Raw genomic sequence first — 19,008 nt, forward strand, 5'->3', positions numbered from 1 at the left:
AAAATCTTTTTTGAAAGTGGTTGGGCCATCTATAGGACTGAAAAATACACCCGCGGGTTCATGAAGCACATTTGAAGCTTCATTTTCCCCCAACAATACTATAAATAAATAAAATAAATAAATACTGTAGACTGTGCAGTTGTGTGTGTAGGGGCCAAGAGTGTTTGGCATGCTGACTCATCTTACGCAAGGCCATTTCAAGAAGCATGACTCTCACTCACTGGGTGACAGATGTGGGTAAAACAACAGGAAGTGACTTGCTCGTAAGACATTTTCATGCACGCACACACACATATTCATCATCATACTTCAAAAATAACACGATTATATACGTGTCGCGTCCCACTGTTCATCTGCTCAGCATGACCCTTCAACTCATTACCGCATATTTGACCCTGGTCATCTGATACCCTTGTGGTTAGATTTTTTTTTCCCCCTCCACAATTCCGAGATGCAGGATGTGTCATACGTAGTGGGGAATGCTTGTTTTTCTTCACCTTCTGAAAGTCACGTAATAGTGGACAGGTTTGTGCCAACTATAACTAAGCTAGTATAACTATCCGGCCATAGCCTTGTCTAATGTAAAAACTAGTTTGCCGCCATCTTATGGCACTTACTGGCAGTTGGAAACGTTTGAGGCGGGTGAAAGTACTTTGTTTGGTGGTATGCAGTCATATTTTTCCTCATGTTTAAAATATGCAACTTATTCACACAAGCAAAACAGACTAAGCTGTCCTTCCAATTTAGTGAAGTCCAAGTAAAAAGGCAAAGTTCACGGTGAAAAGGTGTGGCCATAACACACATGCACACGCGCACACACAATCAAAGACATTTTTGTTTTTTGACAACAGGTAGGATCATGCTACCCGCCCACATGCGCATTTTTCTCGTTCCACAGCCAGGTAAACAATTTGGTTCGGAAGGTCGACGCACAATAAAGCTTGAACCGCAGTCAACACTCACACATTATTACGCAATGCTCCCTTGATGCTTGGATTCGTCCGAATTATGGCAGGGTTCGTTTATTATTCAAATTAGACTCACACACACATTCAGACCTTCATTCCAGAAGTGCGTCATTCCAGCCTGGCCTGCTAATTTGAGCTTCGTACACTAACCTCCAAGCGAAGCCTGTATAGAGAGAGTGAGCCAACGTGAGAGAGAGAGAGAGAGAGAGAGAGAGAGAGAGAGCGAGCGAGCGCTTCGCTTACATAAGAAGTCCCTGCGAGATGGACGCCATCTCTTTGTTGGCCGCCCTCGGTTATCAACAGCCCAGCGAGCCGCGCCGTCCCGCAGAGGGGGTGGTTACATCCGTTACGTAAATAATGTTCGGCATAAATAAGCATGTGGCGACATCCACACGTGCTCCAGACAGGCCACCAGACTCGCCTCACATCCTGGCAATCGATGGAGTCGCCTGACTTTTACCGTAATGCTGTGAATAAACGGAGGTTTCCGAGAAGAATGAGTTAGGGGAATCCACAATTGCAGAACAGAGGACATGTAGGTGGTCCACTGTAAATACCGTGAAAATCTTTTTCCCTAACCTCAGGGTAAAGTGGAGGAAAATACAATTAACATTTGGCCACCGATAGAGCATTATTGGTGTTGCGTGGATCATCTCGAATGGTAGTGTATGTGTGTACGGGATTACTCGGAGGGCCAGGCCGAAGCCAGAAAGCACATTCTTTGGCAGCGTTCGAGGTTGCCGCCTGACGCCACTCAGGAACGCGATGTACGTGGCATTCATATACGTATGCAAGGTTGCTCGTCAATAAAAATTAGCACTTAGTTGTTGAATGAGATGGAATATATGTGACGGCTTCACGCTCAGTCACTTAGGCGACCTTCAACCAATGAGACACTTTGTCAAGGAGATGTTATGTTCTCGGATTGTGGATTAGTTTGAGTCGTTTTTTCTGGTATATATGTATCTTAATGCTAATTGCATAGTGAAAAAAACACCATAGATGAGCTAACGATTAGCATCGATAGCGGCGGCAATATATCGCTTTAAGCACCAAAGATTTGAACACAAACGGAGCTGTGCATGTATACGGATAGCATAACTACTCCCGGGCATATATTCTTTATCCTCTGCTAAAAACGACTTTTATTATTGCAGCTTTCTGAGAGTACTGGTGTCTCTTCTTCACTTGTGTCTGCATAGTACTTTATTATATTGCCCCCCCGCTGTCCAATGTCTCGTTAGCGGAAGTAGAAATCTCACTGCACTTTGGTGTAGTTATTCACAAATAAAAAAATTGTCCCCCTTGGGATTACTTTCAAAGGTTTTGCAGTTCAGTTAAAAAAAGGGCCTGAGTAAGCAGTCAGCATGTGGAGATAAGAGGACTTTTTTTTTTGAATGAATGCCAGAGTTCAGAAGTTGCGTTACGTCTCGTAAGTGTCGTAAAGTGTGCAGTTGATCTGAGGGGGTGTCGGGTTACACAATACAGTATCTTCCTTCCCCAAGGCTTTTTGTAGAAGCGAAATACTCACACACACACGCGAATACTGACGCATAACACACGTGCCTGAGCCATTTTCACAAGAAACACTTCCTAAATTACTCATTTTAATATAAATAGATTTTTCCTGATTCAAAAGGCTACACTTTAATTAAAGAAGCAGTAAACCAAAAAACTGTAGGAAAAACTAAAATAAATAGTAAGTGAAAAAATAATCATCTGACCACAGATATGCACTTATTTAATGAAGCAGACCTCGTCAAAATTCATGTCGAAACGTGAAACTTCCAAGCTGACATTTTCACGAGGCTCCATATTTTAAACGGGGTATTTAAGGCATTTACAGGCTCGTAAAAGTGGAAAGAAATCAGGGCTGGGATCAAGCCGTGAAGTTTTTCAAGTTCGGGGTTTCGAATGAGAGTGTGATAAAATTGAGATTTATTGCGAAATGTTCTGAAGAGTGAAAGCCGCGCGCTCCTCGGAGAGATCGGGCGGCCAATTGCAGGGGCCCAAATTTTAATCTGGACTGGCTGTAAATCAACGGCGAACAACTAGCAGGCAGTCCGACGATTTCACAGTGGGAAGTATCGTGTTTTGAAGGCCCAGCTGTGCACTTGCATGACTGGACACTTGCGGACGATCGAGTCTCAACGGAGCAGCTGATGCACTGAAAGGAACGCAAGCTTTCATCTTTAGCATTAAGCTAGCAGTCGGCAAAGTTAGCTGCTTGCGTTAAATACACGTGCACATTAATTCTCCTTGTTTTATGGTGCTCATATATTTTTTTGGGAGTCAATGCAAAAAAATTCATTTAAATAGTCAAATAAATTGTGTTACAATTAACATCGTGCACAATAGAAAATAAACACAGAATTTATATTGAAAATAAATAAATAAAAATATAAACTATGCGTTTACATTTTAAGAAATAATTTCATAAAAATCCCCTTTGTTCAAAATGTAAAAAAAAAATCAAATATAGCTAATTGTTTGTATGGTAGCTAATGAGATGAATTACGTCTCCTGTGTGTTTCTCTACTCAGTTGGGGTTATGTTAACCACAACCGCAGCACAAACATGTTTCCGTTTCTGTACACAGGACATCCACCCATATGGCATCCAAAGCTCTGTCTCATCTTGTCTGGCAGCTACCCATGCAGAGTTACTCGGGCAGCATTTGCATGCCGGATACATACTTCTTGATTTTCACGCTCTCTTATGTAATCTGTCTTCCTGCCTCTGGAATCAGTGCCCAAATGTGAGGTGCTGCTTGCATTGTTTGGGATCAGTTTGAAAAAATTGCACAAAATGTCTCGCCTAGCCCTCGATACGGCACGTTGCGGCTCCGCCTCTGCGGACTGGAGAGCTTCTAAAGAAAGGCGCTCAGTCACTGCAGGTGCTCAACACACACACAAGACACACACACACTCGCTTCCATTTATGCAAATACAACGCAGGCTTTTTCTGCGTATGCGCAAAGAAAATGCGCAATTCATCAATTTGCCCCTTATTAGTGGTGCAAATTAAAAACATTTGACGTCATTACAATACTTGAAAGTCAAATGAGACCTTGACTTCCGTCTTCCTCATTAAAAGGAGGTGAAATGTCATGAAAGCAAACTACAAACCTTTTTTTTCTAGTTAGCATAAGCTAATTTCTTGCTGCTCATTTCAGAGATGTTTTTTATTATTAATAATAATAATAAAAATATAATAAAAGTCCTACTACACTAATTTAATTATTTATTTATTTTACTCCTACTCAAGTACATATTGCGAGTAATTTTTACCCTTCGCCATGAATGGCGACCAGCAGACCGGGTGGCATGCCTCGTCCCCTGACATGGGCTCTAATTGAAGTGAACAGTAGCTTGGCCCTCTCCTGCTGTGCCCTGCCTAATGCCATTAGAGAGGATCTGAGCCCGTGGCGGTGCGTGTGTGTGTCCACACACGTCTGCGTGTGTTTGTGTTCACGATTTAATCAAACACTAATCCCCATTCATACAACAATAGCAATGTTAAATGTACATGCATATGGAAAGCCGAGAATATATGCTACGCTAAGTTAGCAACCAGACGCATGCAGATCAAGCATGCGCAGCCGAGAGGCATATATTACTAAATTCAACCATTCCCGTCGTTCGTCTACTGTGAATGAAACAGCAATTCTTGAATGGATCACACACACACACACACGCATGTATTTATGCAATCGGTGTTAATGCTATCAGTAACACATTAGCCCGCAGGCTAATAAAACCTTGAAAAGTCGCATATTTTGATTCCCCAAAGCCCGGGCACCGACTTAAAGGACACACACACATACACACACACACACACCCAGAGGCTGACAGGGCAAGCATTATGTAACCAACAGCCATGAGTTGCCGTGGGAACAAGGAAGAAGTGAGGCGGTGGGAGGTGGAGGGACTGGGGCCAGAGAAAAAGACAAGAATTGTATTAAATAAAAATAAAAAAAAGACATCTGGTCGCCTTCCCCTGTCATGTTCACACACACACAAAACATAATTAATCAATAAAACAGTATAAATGTCTGTGAGTAAATATGTATTGTAACCCAGTCAACTGTTGCAATACAGTACTAATAAATCAATTTAAATATTAAAAGCAGTGATTCACGATATTGGAATATTTTAATAATATGAATGTGGCTTTCATGTGTTTTATTTATTTTCTATATGATATACAAAATGAGATGCATAACTGTTAATATTAATTTGTATATTATATTTCATCCATCCATTATCACTCTATTTTTATTTGATTGTTTTTATTTTGTGACAAAAAAACACTTTAAATTTTTTATGTATTGTATTATGGATAATGTATACTATATAAATAATGATTATACTAATAATAATTTTGGTTATGATAGCACAATTAAATGACGTTTATGACTTTTCTTACTTTCACAAGAGCGGACAGGACAAGATCCACAAATACAAGTAATACAGAAAAAAAAATACACAATCACAACACCACTAAAGTCCTAGTAAGCAAAGCCACGAGAACGGCGGTGTCATCTGCCATGCCCTCCTACAGGGTAGAACCGGTCCGGCTGGTCTATTTGCTTCTGGTCACTGGGGAAACCGATGCTATGGAGAGTCACCTGACTCTCCTCCTCATACCTCCCTTTCCCTCCTCCATATGCTGGACAAACACAGATGATAGACCAAAGAAACTCTCCCATGCAGGCCGGACACCGAAACGGATGTATAAACACGCTTAAGTAAATCCGAAAGCAAACGGGGACAATCCGGTAGCAGACTACATTTGTCGGAGTATTGTAGTCTTGACTCTGTGTCTTTGCATAATGGCAAGTCAGTCACTTTGCGCAATACCTATGTCGTTTCCATCCAATCACTGCCCATAAAAATAAACCTTAAACGCCACCCCCTTCCCAACTTTGAACTTTCTACGCCCTCTGACAAACACCGACCGAGGAAGTCCCCCTTCTAACACCCCCCTTTCTGCTGACCTTCTGCACCAGTTAACGCACTTAAGGAAAAAGGTCGCCGTCGTCTCCGGGCCAAGGAAAAGAAACACTTCCTCTCGTCGACAAGTGGTTTTGAGTGTCTTGTACAGACGCCAGACGGCATGGGAAACATGACACACGCGAGGCCTTCTCTCTTTAATTTCTCGCTCGCTCGCTCTGTCGCTTTTCCCATCTCGAGCTAAACAAGACACTGGAGAATAGCTAACATAGCAGCACCGCTTCATGTGACACTCCCCCTGTGCCTTTGGCCTACTTAGCGCCGGCGCTGAAGCAATCTGTCCCTGCTCTAATATTATCCCCGCATCCACGCCGCAACCTTTAACATCTCCAACTTCCTGGAGCGTCGCATTGAGTCTGCTAACAACAAAACTCAGCGCAGCTTTGCTTACCTTTTGGCTTTGACAGCAGAGGAACAGAACCCACTGCAGTGTTTCCATTCCCGCCAGATATCGTTTCAACTCGAAAGTGATTCTGGATCTTTGCCGACTCTATCTGACGTCTCTAGCGTCCGTCAAACGAACTCTCGGATCACAAACACGAGTGCGTCGGCTTGTTTTTCTGCCGCCCCTGTTATATATTGCGCAGCTTGGAGCTGGGCCAGTCTGCCTGCCGAGTCACCCTCCATCCTGCGGGCTGCGCAAGAATCGAATCCGCCTCTTGAGAGCAGACCCATTCTGGGTATAATGTATCAAAACAAAGACAAAAAGATTCAATAAAGCCATGCATTGTATAAAGTTATCGGGCCTTATATAACAAACTAAAATAACTCCAATGTACAAGGCGGTCCACATTCATGCCTCACATGACGCCATCTTCTCTTTAGATAATTTATTCTTCCGTTATAGGACATGGTTACAGGCATGCTTACCCAATGTCAATCATAGGTCATGCTTAGAATCTGATCTAAGACTTCTGATCTTGGCACCAGAATGCGGATCAAATCCGAAGGTTCTGTATATCAGTAAGGCGCAAGATTTGAAGTCTATGTAGTTATTGTCCAAGCGATCATGAAAAGTTCTCAGTCAGCATTTTGTCTTCTTCGGACCTAAAACTCATAGCAGGACCACCGATTGGTCGGTTCCGGTTTTTACGCAGACATCTTATAGGTTGATGTCAGTGCCTGTAAGAGTTGATGAAAAGTTTCGCAGCCAAGAAAGTTCGAGAGGGAAGCGAGCCAGAGCGATGATGAGGTCACTGTGAATAGCAAACCGGGGAAAGTTGGCTCCCAACTGGAACAGGCCAAGTTCTGAACAAACACAACCTTGTGTCACTACTTTTATAGGGAGTGGGTGGGTAAACACATTTCATAATCAAACGCAAACTCGGCGCCAAACCGCCAATGACTCATTCGCGTGTTTGTGACCATCACAACAACGCTAGCGGTCAGCAAAATGGTTTTATTTTGCAGCGTCCTGTCCTGTCACTCATTCCTCGACGCCGCCTTCCCTTTAAGGCCGCCTCCTGCGTCACTTCCGCTGCTGGTCATGTAAACACAAGCTCTCGCTCTTGCAGCCACATGGGAGGTGCTAATTATGACCGCATAAACCCAGCGGAAATGCAACTTTCACAGCTGGCTGTTTGAGTTACGCTCACATCGAGACACATCATAATCATTAAAAAAATACACTGGCGGAACGGGGGTAATGGGTTACAAGTAACACGTTAGCAATCCAAAGCCTAATTTCCAAACAAATGAAAGCGATCTGTGCGTGACGCACGCGGGAAGGTCTGTCTTTTGTAAACCGCAACCAGAAGACGGACAAAAGGAAACATGGTCGTATTGTTTCTACTGGCAACTTGGAGCTAATCTGCGGGTTCTATTTAGTCGTTACACGTGGTCACAACATTAGGTACGCCTGCACAATGTCATGCGATATTGTCGAGCATTTTTTAGATTAGAGGTGAACTACGTCATGATGACTGAGAGGTCAAACAGTGGGGCGTTTTAATTTTCAGATCAGATGAATGTTAGATTACAAATAAATTTGCTTCATGGGGATGACAGGTTTGTTAGGAAAGCAAACATGGCAGGATTAATGATGGTTAACGCCACGGGGTTATTGCACATTTCATTGTTATCACGACTCGGACTTGTTTGGGCGGGTTTTGTTACTTTGTTTACAAGCGGAATCTTGGAACACAATTGCTTCATTCCACGTATTTTTGATTACAAAAATATACATTAGTGCGTGAGTTTCGACTAAAATAGCAAGACAGAGAGATCAACTATTTCCTCATTTGAGCTCATGTTTGCATAATTGCATTCATAGGCTTGTCACGGTGGTTTGTTGACACAAGTGAGACGAACACCCTTTTGGATCACAGCCAAAGGCTTCAAAACAACTCAAATCACAAGAAATTACGATAAATATTAAATCCAGTACTGTGTGTAAATATTAGATGATTGTTTACGCATTGACAGTACAACTGCAATTTAGCATAGTGACCTCTACCAAGGCAAAAAAAAATTGGTAGGGATGGGCATGTGATGACATTTCCTTGATTGATCATGGGAAAAAAAAACTTCCCAATAATCTCTCCACAAGGGGGCGCAACTTCTGCACACAAACGCCAATGATGTGATTCTTTTTCATAATGTCAATAGAAAAGTATAGAATTCACGGTGCAGCCCCACATCTCGCACAGCCACTCTATACCATCCATAGATCCATCTATCAATCTATCTATTGATCTATCTATTTAGTATCTACTTTGCGGAACAACTTCTCTTTCACTCAGAGAATCACAAGTTCTACTTAGTGACTTATTATTGCATTATTTCCACTGGACACCGTTAAGTTAATTTTTGCTTTAAATGAAATGTCAAAAAAAAAAAAAAAGCTTGAGGACGCCAACTTGTTCTCGGTCCGACCTCGCGGATGATTTCAGTATATTCCCACTCATGCCCACGGCAGTCGCGCTTAATGATCAAAACACGCGTCCCCCCACGACCCCCCCTTTTCTCCCCCTCTTATTCCCACTTGTTTACTCCCATTTCGATGTGCGCAACAGCACCTGGAATGCGGACACTGGTGGCGAACGAGAGAATGAACACGTAATCTCCCTGTGTAGAAGAACTAGTTCCTTATTAAAAAGCAAAGCGAAATAAAAGCACACTGTCAAGGTATGCGCAAACGCACCTGCGCCAGAAGCGCACAGCAGCCTGGCGCACATCAGCGAGGAGAAATAACTTCACTCACACTCAATCGGCGCTGCTCCGGGACCGCGATGTTTCCTCCGTGACATTTTTTTTTCTCCTTCTTTTAAAGCGCGTCACAGCTGCTGACAGGTGTATTGTATAACCGACAAGTCCACGCGTCTAGCGTTCCGGATCCTCGTGAAATGACTCCGCGCGTCCCCCCCACCACCTCCGAGCCCAAGAAGAAGTGGCCTCGCTCCCTCGCTCGCTGTGTTCCTGCCCGGTCATGATATCATGTCCATGTGACACGCTCGGGCCTCCGTCAATGGCAACTTAAAGGGGCCTCCCACGTGATTGCTTCTCGCAAAAAGTGGTATTAAAACCAGAAGAAAAAAGAAAAAAACTGATAGCACCTGGGCCGGTGGGCTGTGCTTTTCCCGGAAAGATGATGACGAGCGTGTGATGATGTCACCTCTAGCAATTGCAAAGATATGACGCTGTAACCATGATGAGGATTTGGCTGAATCGGGATTATTATTATCATCCGATGTGAAGACAAAAACAAGGATGCTTGAAGAAATACGTTCTCATTCTAGCATCCAATTACCACTACTAAAAATAATGGTTATAAGACCCGGGAACTATTATTATGCATAATACTTACAATATGTAAAAAAAAAAATTTTTTAATTTTGAGACCGCTCACCCCCATAAAAAAATTAAAAATGCAGTATCCTCCTGCTATTAAAAATACGAATTATTAGAAATATTTCCTAATTAGTATGCTCTGCTCATCTGCATTGCATTTAGTTTTTATTATCACTCATCAGTAATATCCATCCTATACTGTGCTGCTTTTCTTTCTGGCCAGGTGCCATAAGTCCCATTATAGAGCATACATTATTGCATGCAATGCAATATGCTATTGTAAATGATATTCCCCATTCAAATAAACACCGCCTCCATCTTACACTTTGATATAGCATTGAACAAGATGCAAGATAGAATTACAGGGTGAGAGAGTGCATTAAAGTAATGCAAAACTGACACTATAATGGCAAGTTTACTGAATTTACACGAGGAGGTCTGAACACGTCCCCGAGAAGAAGTGGTGCATGGGTGGGGGCGGGGGGGTCGAGTAATGCAGGAGATGAGTCGTGCCTCTGAGTACAATAAAATGATGTAGAGGGGAGCCATTTAACGGGAATAGAGTTATTAGTCATCCGATGATGCATCTCGAGTGTTTGTGTCCACCGACTCAATATTTCATAGAAGGCTGACCTCACCCTGAAAGTCTCTTTACAAAACTGACATTTATTGAAACTCAAAACCAGGACACAAAGCAAGACATCTCATTGGCAGTACAGTTATAGTGAATATAAAAAGTCTTTTCACACAGTTGTACGTGCATGACGCGTGTCTTTCGCCGCCATCTTTGTCCGGGCAAGTCAGCTGATTCCGTGAATATAGTGCGTGCGTTTATTTTATTTTTGTATTAAAGCCCTACAACACGTCAGAATTCCTACCTATCGCCAATGTATACTTATTATATTTGACTAGTTTATCATGAGTGTTCATAGAAAAGCTCTACTTTACGTGTGTGTAATAAAATCATTTCATGATAGAGTACAAATATGATTTTTTTTATTGTTTGCGTGGTTGTTTTAAGAGATGCTGAAGAGTTTTAATGTATTAAATATAATCAACATAATAGGGAATATGGTGTTATATTGCATATTATTTGAAGTAAAAAAGGTGCGGTGTGTCTTTTAGTGCTAACGCGCTTAGCGCTCCCCCTGCTTGTTTTTTTTTTCTCCGCCCCCCCCCCCCACCCTCCCCCCTGTAACAAGATGGCTGTCGTTCCAGAAAGCAGGGTTCTCACGTTCAGCGTTTTCAAATGGAGCTCTTACTCCTCCACGTATTTACCCGAGTGAGTAATTTCCATATTCGTCTGTCCGCTATCTGCATATAGGCCCTTGTGAATTGCTGTGAGCGCTGACTTAGTTAGCTTGCTAGCCTTACTCTTCGTTTTATTATGCAGGCTAGTTAGCATTGGCTAACGATGCTAGCGATATTTTTGGGAGTGATTTGAGGCAGATTCTCGGTCCAAATCATACTCAATGTCAGTTTAATGTCTTCTCTGAGAATTTAATATTCAGTCTATGACAGTACGAGGCCAAATATTAGTTTCCTCTGCTTTATTATTTGTATTACGACTATCGCTTCAACGGTATTATCGTGTCAGTGTATCCTTTCCTGTTTACTGCACTTTTTATTTTTTGTGTCTGATTGCATTTTCAATAAATATCAGTCGCAACATAATTAACAACAGCAAAATAAGCACGCAGGACCACCATTATGCATGAGTAAACAAAAAATCCCAATACACTCTACAAAAGTGTTTACTTCAATGGTATAAATGTAGGAGTCTTGTCAACTTATTGCTTCCTAAATCGCAGAGGCGACAGATTTGCACATGCAAATTAATAAATAGAAACATGATAATAACGTTTTCAAACCACAAGATAAACTTAGCCAGTGGTTCTCATACGTTTACATAAAGTACCACCTAATAAATTCCGTGATGCACAGGTTGAACACTGCACTGAATTTTTGATTGTCATCCCCATAAATCCATATGGGCATTTTTAATATTTAACTTGATTGTCTTGTTGCTTTATTAAGGAACATTTTGGTGGACAAACCTAATGATCAGTCATCCAGGTGGTCATCTGAGAGCAACTACCCTCCACAGGTAAACATAATGATGTCTTCATGTGTCCTTGCAATGTCTCATTTACCTCGTGATTTTTTTTTCTCATCAAAAGCCAAATTGAGGATGCTGTCCTTGTTTTTTTGCAGTTTTTAATCTTGAAACTGGAGAGGCCAGCGATTGTTCAGAGCATCACCTTCGGCAAATATGAGAAAACCCACGTCTGCAACCTGAAGAAGTTCAAGGTGTTTGGTGGCATGAGCGAAGAAAACATGACCGAGCTTTTGTCCAGGTAAGCTTGATCTGCTTACAAATACTTGCTAATATGAACTTTTTTTTTTTTTTAAGGTTAAAGGGAGCAGACAGATTTTTTTTTAATGTCTTTTTTTTTTTTCTTCTTCTTTGCCAGTGGCCTTAAGAATGATTACAACAAGGAAACATTCACCTCAAAGCACAAGATTGACGAGCAGATGTTTCCCTGCAGATTTGTCAAAATAGGTAAGGAGCCGTCCGTGTGCTTGGATGCAACTCTAATGTTGACTTTCTCAAGCTGGTTCATGCAAATTTTTCTTCGCTCTCTCCCTCAGTGCCTCTGATGTCGTGGGGTCCGAGTTTCAACTTCAGCATCTGGTACATTGAGCTGCACGGGATCGAGGATCCAGATGTTGTGCAGCCCTGCCTTAACTGGTACAGCAAGGTAAGATGTGGACAAATAAATCTATTTTATTCTTATTTTTCATTTTTTGCTTTAAAATGTTGACACTCAAATTATGTCGAGTGCAGAAAATATTTTAGTATTTTTTTCTAATATTCTTTTACGTTTCCTTAGTCAACAAATGAGCTCAGATTGAATCTCCAGCTCCCTCTGCTGGTCTCGTCTAGTTACTACTTCTGAATATTTAACTCATTTCACTGCTGAAGTAGTGTCAGTTCAAAGAAAGAATTCCTCGAAAATCATATCATTTACCTAAAGTTGCTTTCAATTCAGAAAATTGTGGGCACTGGGTTTCAAGTGTCCTTCCTTTTTTTTTTTTTTTCTTTTCCCCAATGTCATTGCAGTACAGAGAACAGGAAGCCATCCGCCTTTGCCTGAAACACTTTCGTCAGCACAACTACACGGAGGCCTTCGAGTCACTGCAGAAGAAGACGCGCATAGCACTCGAACACCCCATGCTCACCCACCTGCACGACCGGCTGGTGCTGCAAGGCGATTTCGACGCCTGCGAAGACCTCATCGACAAAGCCGTTGGAGGTTCGACCCCCGATTCTCGGGGGAGTCCTTATTTCCGTCCGCTTCTTGCGTGCGCTGATGCCACTTCTCTCTCTCTCTCCATAGACTGTTTGTTTAACCAGTATATCAGCCAGCAGGAGTACAAGCCCAGGTGGAGTCAGATCATCCCTAAATGCAACAAAGGTACAAGCGCCCAAGAAATCAACAGGGACGACGTGAACAGTGAGGCCATCTATTAAAAGCTGGACTTATCCAAACATTTCAGTATCATGTCAAAGCTTTGACGCTAAAACAATGTCTTCTTCCTTTGTGTGTGTGTGTGGCTGAACCTTCAACCTCCCATCCCTTTCTACGCCATCCTCCCACTTTCCGCCCCACATCCCATACTCACATGCCGCCTTTGTACCCGCCTTCCTCTGCTCTCCGCAGGCGATGGTGACGACAACAGGCCGGGGATGAGGGGAGGCCATCAAATGGTCATCGACGTTCAGACTGGTGAGAGCGCACGCGAGCCGTGTTATGACTTGGCTGGGCAAGGCACTCATTTCCTCCTCCGCGCGACTCTTGCCACTTTAATCGGACGATTCTGTGTCAGCTGGTGGTTGATGTGCACTTCCCTGCGTGCGAGTGAGTGAGTGACGCATTATTGTGTGCCCAGCCAAGAGAAGGGTTTTGTTTCAGAAAGGCAAACATTGACCTTTTGTCTCCCTTCTACTCGAGGATGTTTACACGAGTTAGATTTTCAAATGTTTTGAAAAGCGAGACGGCTCAGTGAGCGTTCCTTTTCGAGCCGTTAAAAAGGATTCCACTATTGTTTTCCCTCAAATAAACGATTTTAAATTTCCTACTGAGAACCAACCTTCAATTTTGCAGTCCGAGTTTATTCCTTTGGGAACTTTTGCAGCAGTTCACATGACTTTAAATCACTCGGTATTATTATGACAGTTTGCTGTAAAGCAACAGGATGAGTTGAACGGAGCGTTTGTGTCCTGCAGAGACTGTGTACTTGTTCGGGGGCTGGGATGGCACGCAGGACCTTGCTGACTTCTGGGCTTACAGCGTTCAGGAGAACCAGTGGGTCTGCATCTCTCGGGACACAGAGAAAGAGGTAAGCACATGACGCTCCAAGTTGGGAAGCATGTCAACAGCAGTGGCGCGAAATAGCGTCTTCCAAACTAATGAGCCCCGTGTTGTCGTGCAGAGCGGCCCAAGTGCTCGTTCCTGCCATAAGATGTGCATCGACTCCCAGAGGCGCCAGATCTACACGCTGGGCCGCTACTTGGACTCCAGCGTCAGGAACAGCAAGTCCCTGAAGAGCGACTTCTACCGCTACGACATTGACGTCAACACGTGGGCGCTGCTTAGCGAGGACACGGCGGCCGACGGGGGGCCCAAGCTGGTGTTCGACCATCAGGTAACCATCGAAGGTGGCTAAAACACACCGAAGAAATATTCTAATTTTGTCGAACCAAACAGATGTGCATGGACTCGGAGAAGCATATGATCTACACGTTTGGCGGGCGGATACTGACGTGCAACGGCAGCGTGGAGGACAGCCGCACGTCCGAGCCTCAGTTCAGCGGCCTTTACGCCTACCAATGCCAAGCGGCCACCTGGAGCCTCCTGCGGGAAGATTCGTGCAACGCCGGCCCGGAGGACATCCAGTCGCGTATCGGACACTGCATGCTCTTTCACACCGTGAGTCGGCAAAATGACTCATCCTCCCTGATGAGCTTGTTGTCTTAATCAGTTTCTCCTCCCTCCCCTTTCAGAGGAACCGCTGTCTGTATGTATTTGGGGGTCAGAGATCTAAGACCTACCTCAATGATTTCTTCAGCTACGACGTGGACGGAGACCACGTGGAGATCATATCGGATGGCACCAAGAAGGACTCGGGCATGGGTAAGAGTTGAGTTGGCCGATATGGTCTTAAAATAAAATATTAAGATTTTGTTGTTGTTGATCTCTGCAAGGTTTAAAGTTGGGATTCTTTTTTGAAAAATAGTCTCGGGATCAAAGTTGCAAATTTGGCACCGCTGATTGGTTTTGTAAACAAGCTCATCTCTCGTCACTGCTATGTTGTTAGCAGGAGCAACAAATCTGGACCCCTAAAAGAAGACAGTGTGCAAATGCATAAAACCATCTGAAAGGAATGGAAGGAAGGAAGCGGGCAGCACAAACAGTTGCTTCTTTGTGTCTTGTAAATCTCTCACTCTCCTGTGAGTGAATGTGCAGCGCTGCCGTAGCATCACCGCTGATATCTGTCGACAAAGCAATCCTTTATCCGCACTTAGGGATATTTTGCCAAAGTACAGTGAGTGTAACTCTTGTGTGAGCATGCCTGTGCTGCTTTTTAAACAACGTGTAAATGACTCGCGGGCTCTCCAAAAAGGTTCAACGATATGATTGTAGTAAAGTTTTCGTTTCGATGTCTTACCAGTTGCGAAACGTTATTTATTGACCCGTGTGAAAAGAGCCGAGCTGAGGGATTTTTACCGCAAATGAGGTGGTGGGGAGGAAATGAAAGTCAGGCTGAATTTGCATTCTGCGCACTCCAGTCGGTCTGGCCTTGTTGCCATGGCGGCGTGCTATTATGTTGTTTTCTTACTTCAGAGCCTCCAATTCTGCTGCTTTGGAATTTTTCTCTCATCATTTTTTTTTTTTTAATGGCTCAAAGCATTTATCCCAGATTGAGTAATGATTGTCGTATTATTGCTCCCCCCCCCCAAGTACCGATGACAGGCTTTACCCAGAGGGCCACCATCGACCCTGAGCTCAACGAGATCCACGTCCTGTCGGGCCTCAGCAAGGACAAAGATAAACGCGAGGAGAACGTCCGCAACTCCTTCTGGATCTATGACATCGCCCGCAATAACTGGTAGGGCACGCAGAAAGCTCCCCCTGAATTTGTGTGTGTGTGAATTTGTGTGTGTCCTGTATTTGCACTCACCGTTTCTGAGTCACTGGTTGGGAAAGTACAGACCGTCCTCAATGTTCCAGCACATTGATTTTAGCTGTTCTTGATCTCCCCGAGGCCATTCAACGAGACCACCGAGACTTTTTAAGCGGATATGCGCTCATTAATCTTTCAGCACGTGTGTTGTCATTTGTTATCACCACCCGAGATTTACAAATGATACCTATTTATCTTCCTAGTTGGATTTTAACTACTAGGGCTTTTACTACTAGTTTCATTTATGCTAATGAGCTTCCTCTTGTATTTTGGTTGATGCCCAAGGTCATGTGTGTATAAGAACGACCAGGCAGTGAAGGAAAACCCCAGCAAGGTCCTGCAGGAGGAGGAGCCGTGTCCGCGCTTTGCTCACCAGCTGGTCTACGACGAGATGCACAAGGTTTGGCGTTTCCTTCCACGCACCGTCGCACGACATTTGCGGGAAATATTGACAACATGACTGCTATGCAATTTTTTTTCAAGATTCAAAAGAGTCATTGGTTTGTGTTTGCAGGTGCATTATCTGTTTGGCGGCAATCCAGGCAAGTCTTGCTCTCCCAAAATGCGTCTGGACGACTTTTGGTCCTTGAAACTGTGTCGGCCCTCCAAGGAGTACCTGCTGCGCCACTGCAGATATCTCATCAGGAAGTACAGGTCTGTGACAAAGTAATTGGTTACTAAATGTATTTTATATTTATTTATTAGAATGATTCATTCATTGTTACATTAACTTTGTAACTTAAAAATATCACGTGGCACTTCAGCAAGGTCTTGCCCAGCTCTGCTGTTGAGAAAACCAGATGCTGAGGGATTCAGGTGCCATCTAGTGACCATTTATAAGAACCGCAAATGTCATTTTGTTCTGGCCAGGTTTGAAGAAAAAGCCCAATCGGAGCCACTGAGCGCACTCAAATACCTGCAGGATGACCTCTCGCTCACTGTGGACCACACAGACCCCGAGGAGACCAAAGAGGTACTGGATTTATCTTCTTGACAGATATCTTTTTATAGGATCACTTCAAACGCTGTTGTTGTACTTTGTTCCTGCCTGAGATCATTCATGACGATTCGTGTTGCGCTATAGTTCCAGCTTCTGCCCTCAGCTCTGTTCAAGTCCAGTAATGACTTCATCCCCCTGGGTAAAACTCCAAACTTATTTCTCCTCGTTAGCCCTTTGACGTTTTTTTGCTACGTAACAGTTTTAAATGTTATCGAATTGTTAAACGCCCCCAAGGTTTCTCAGACGTGGACCAGACGTACGCCCAGCGCACGCAGCTCTTCGACACTCTGGTCAACTTCTTCCCCGACAGCATGACGCCGCCCAAGGGCAACCTGGTGGACCTCATTACGCTTTAGCCCTCCCGCTGCCCCCTCCCCTCCCCTGCCTTGCAACACGCCACAACCTCGCCCGCTGGACACAAATGCAAAAGACACAGGAGGACGAGGGACCGACCACACACCAGGTACTTTCTATTTCTAATATCTTGTCCCTTTTACGTCACAATCTGCTGCTGCCACCCTGAAACTGAGACTCGTCAAGCCAACACTGTGTTACACTAGAATGGAATAGTGTGTGTGCGCGTGTGTGTGTGTAGTGATGACCAACTGCCAAGTTTTTGTTTTTCCTCTCGCCTCGGTCATTTGCATCCATACTTTGGGCTAACCATGTTCCAACTTGCCTCTTTTTGCGTTTCAGTTTTGAAGGACTCGGTAGAACATGGTTTGTGCAATCAGAGGCCTCTGCCATGTCTACTAAGAGGCAGTAGATGGCGATAAAGGGCCAATCTGATGTCGAGTAAAATAGTTAGGCTCAATTTTTTTTATGTATGCCGCCTATCATGAGTCCACTGATTATTTCTTTTCCTTCTTCCTAAAAGGATTCATCTAGCTGTAGCTATAGATTTTTAGTCATAGTGTTATGGTATGCTGTATACCATCTTATTAGTTCTGGTTGCTCTTGAATGGAAATAACCGTCATTCAATACAAAGATTGAAAACATTTGAAGAATTTTGCAGACATTTATTTCTCTTAAGGATGACGCAATTCTGACTAATTGAACCACGGCATTAGAAGGACGGGCACAATTTAAAATCACAATTATATTTTTATTTGCAAGTGTCAAAAAAAAAAGGCTCACTAAATAATATAACTGCTGCATTAATGTGTGTGTGTGTGTGTGTGTGTGTGTGTGTGTGTGTGTGTGTGTGTGTGTGTGTGTGTGTGTGTGTGTGTGTGTGTGTGTGTGTGTGTGTGTGTGTGTGTGTGTGTGTGTGTGTGTGTGTGTGTGTGTGTGTGTGTGTGTGTGTGTGTGTGTGTGTGTGTGTGTTAGCCGCATTAGCATCGGCGTCTCGGTTGCGTTCGCGTTGAAATGATCTGGTAAAAAGCAGGTATGCAATACAAACGTGCAATCTTGTGTTTTTGTTGAATCGTAGCACAGAAAAGCACTGAATGAATTAACGGTAATGTTAATTGATTTCTGGGGGGGATTAATATGACTCGGTTAGGGAACATGTGCAAAGATGGCCAATTTCCGCGGTTTTACCTTATTTTTGGATCGAAAAAAAGACGTGGCCATTGTTTACACATTTTTTTAATCAACTATGCCCTTTGTTTTTGATGTACGTAACCATGCATTTAGTCTCTTAGCATTGTAGCAGAAACAATTTGGAAAAAGAAAATCGTTACGATACAATAATTGTCATTTTTGCCTCAAATATATTTAGTGGAAATTTATAGCAAGTTACGATTCATGCCCTTAACTGAGTCGTGTAGTGCAAATTAAAGCTTTGTAAATGAACTATAAAATAAATTCTGTCAATGTTTTGACTTTTCTCCTCACTCCAAACCCCCCCAATATTTAGACTTCTTCTTGTAATTTTCTGACTTGTCATTGCATACTCCAGTGTGGCCATTCTAAAAATGGCATTAATGCACACAGAATGGCATTTGTTTACCGTACTGGCGACTTGTCGTCATTATCGCAAGT

General features: G+C 43.3%; 1 protein-coding gene and 1 long non-coding RNA gene across 3 annotated transcripts; one reads left to right on the plus strand and one right to left on the minus strand.

Annotated features, from left to right (window-relative positions):
- Positions 1–288: 288 nt before the first annotated feature.
- LOC119117428 lies at positions 289–9,558 on the minus strand. Its single transcript, XR_005096519.1, has 2 exons — positions 9,186–9,558; positions 289–1,131 (listed from the first exon to the last, which is right to left on the minus strand). It is a non-coding gene; the product is annotated as an uncharacterized LOC119117428 (long non-coding RNA).
- Positions 9,559–10,949: 1,391 nt separating this feature from the next.
- mkln1 (muskelin 1, intracellular mediator containing kelch motifs) lies at positions 10,950–18,163 on the plus strand. 2 transcript variants are annotated; one of them, XM_037242939.1, is made up of 18 exons: positions 10,950–11,054; positions 11,810–11,879; positions 11,987–12,129; positions 12,247–12,335; positions 12,425–12,534; positions 12,897–13,089; positions 13,174–13,290; positions 13,498–13,563; positions 14,064–14,176; positions 14,270–14,482; positions 14,545–14,766; positions 14,841–14,970; positions 15,799–15,946; positions 16,307–16,421; positions 16,536–16,675; positions 16,892–16,994; positions 17,106–17,160; positions 17,256–18,163. In XM_037242939.1, the coding sequence occupies exons 1-18, from the start codon at positions 10,975–10,977 to the stop codon at positions 17,375–17,377; spliced, it is 2,229 nt and encodes a 742-aa protein (XP_037098834.1). In that variant the 5' UTR covers positions 10,950–10,974; the 3' UTR covers positions 17,378–18,163. The 2 variants fall into 2 exon arrangements, with proteins under 2 accessions (XP_037098834.1, XP_037098835.1); XM_037242940.1 differs by having other exon boundaries at positions 13,174–13,251.
- Positions 18,164–19,008: the final 845 nt, after the last annotated feature.

The sequence above is a fragment of the Syngnathus acus genome, chromosome 23 (assembly GCF_901709675.1).
Source record: "Syngnathus acus chromosome 23, fSynAcu1.2, whole genome shotgun sequence".
NCBI lineage: Eukaryota > Metazoa > Chordata > Actinopteri > Syngnathiformes > Syngnathidae > Syngnathus > Syngnathus acus.

Bases quoted from the DNA above. Each gene is read 5' to 3' on its own strand.
- mkln1 (XM_037242939.1), top strand. From the start codon at position 10,975: ATGGCTGTCGTTCCAGAAAGCAGGGTTCTCACGTTCAGCGTTTTCAAA. The intron at 14,483-14,544 runs GTAACCATCGAA...CGAACCAAACAG, and splicing joins AGCTGGTGTTCGACCATCAG to ATGTGCATGGACTCGGAGAA. The intron at 14,971-15,798 runs GTAAGAGTTGAG...CCCCCCCCCAAG, and splicing joins CAAGAAGGACTCGGGCATGG to TACCGATGACAGGCTTTACC.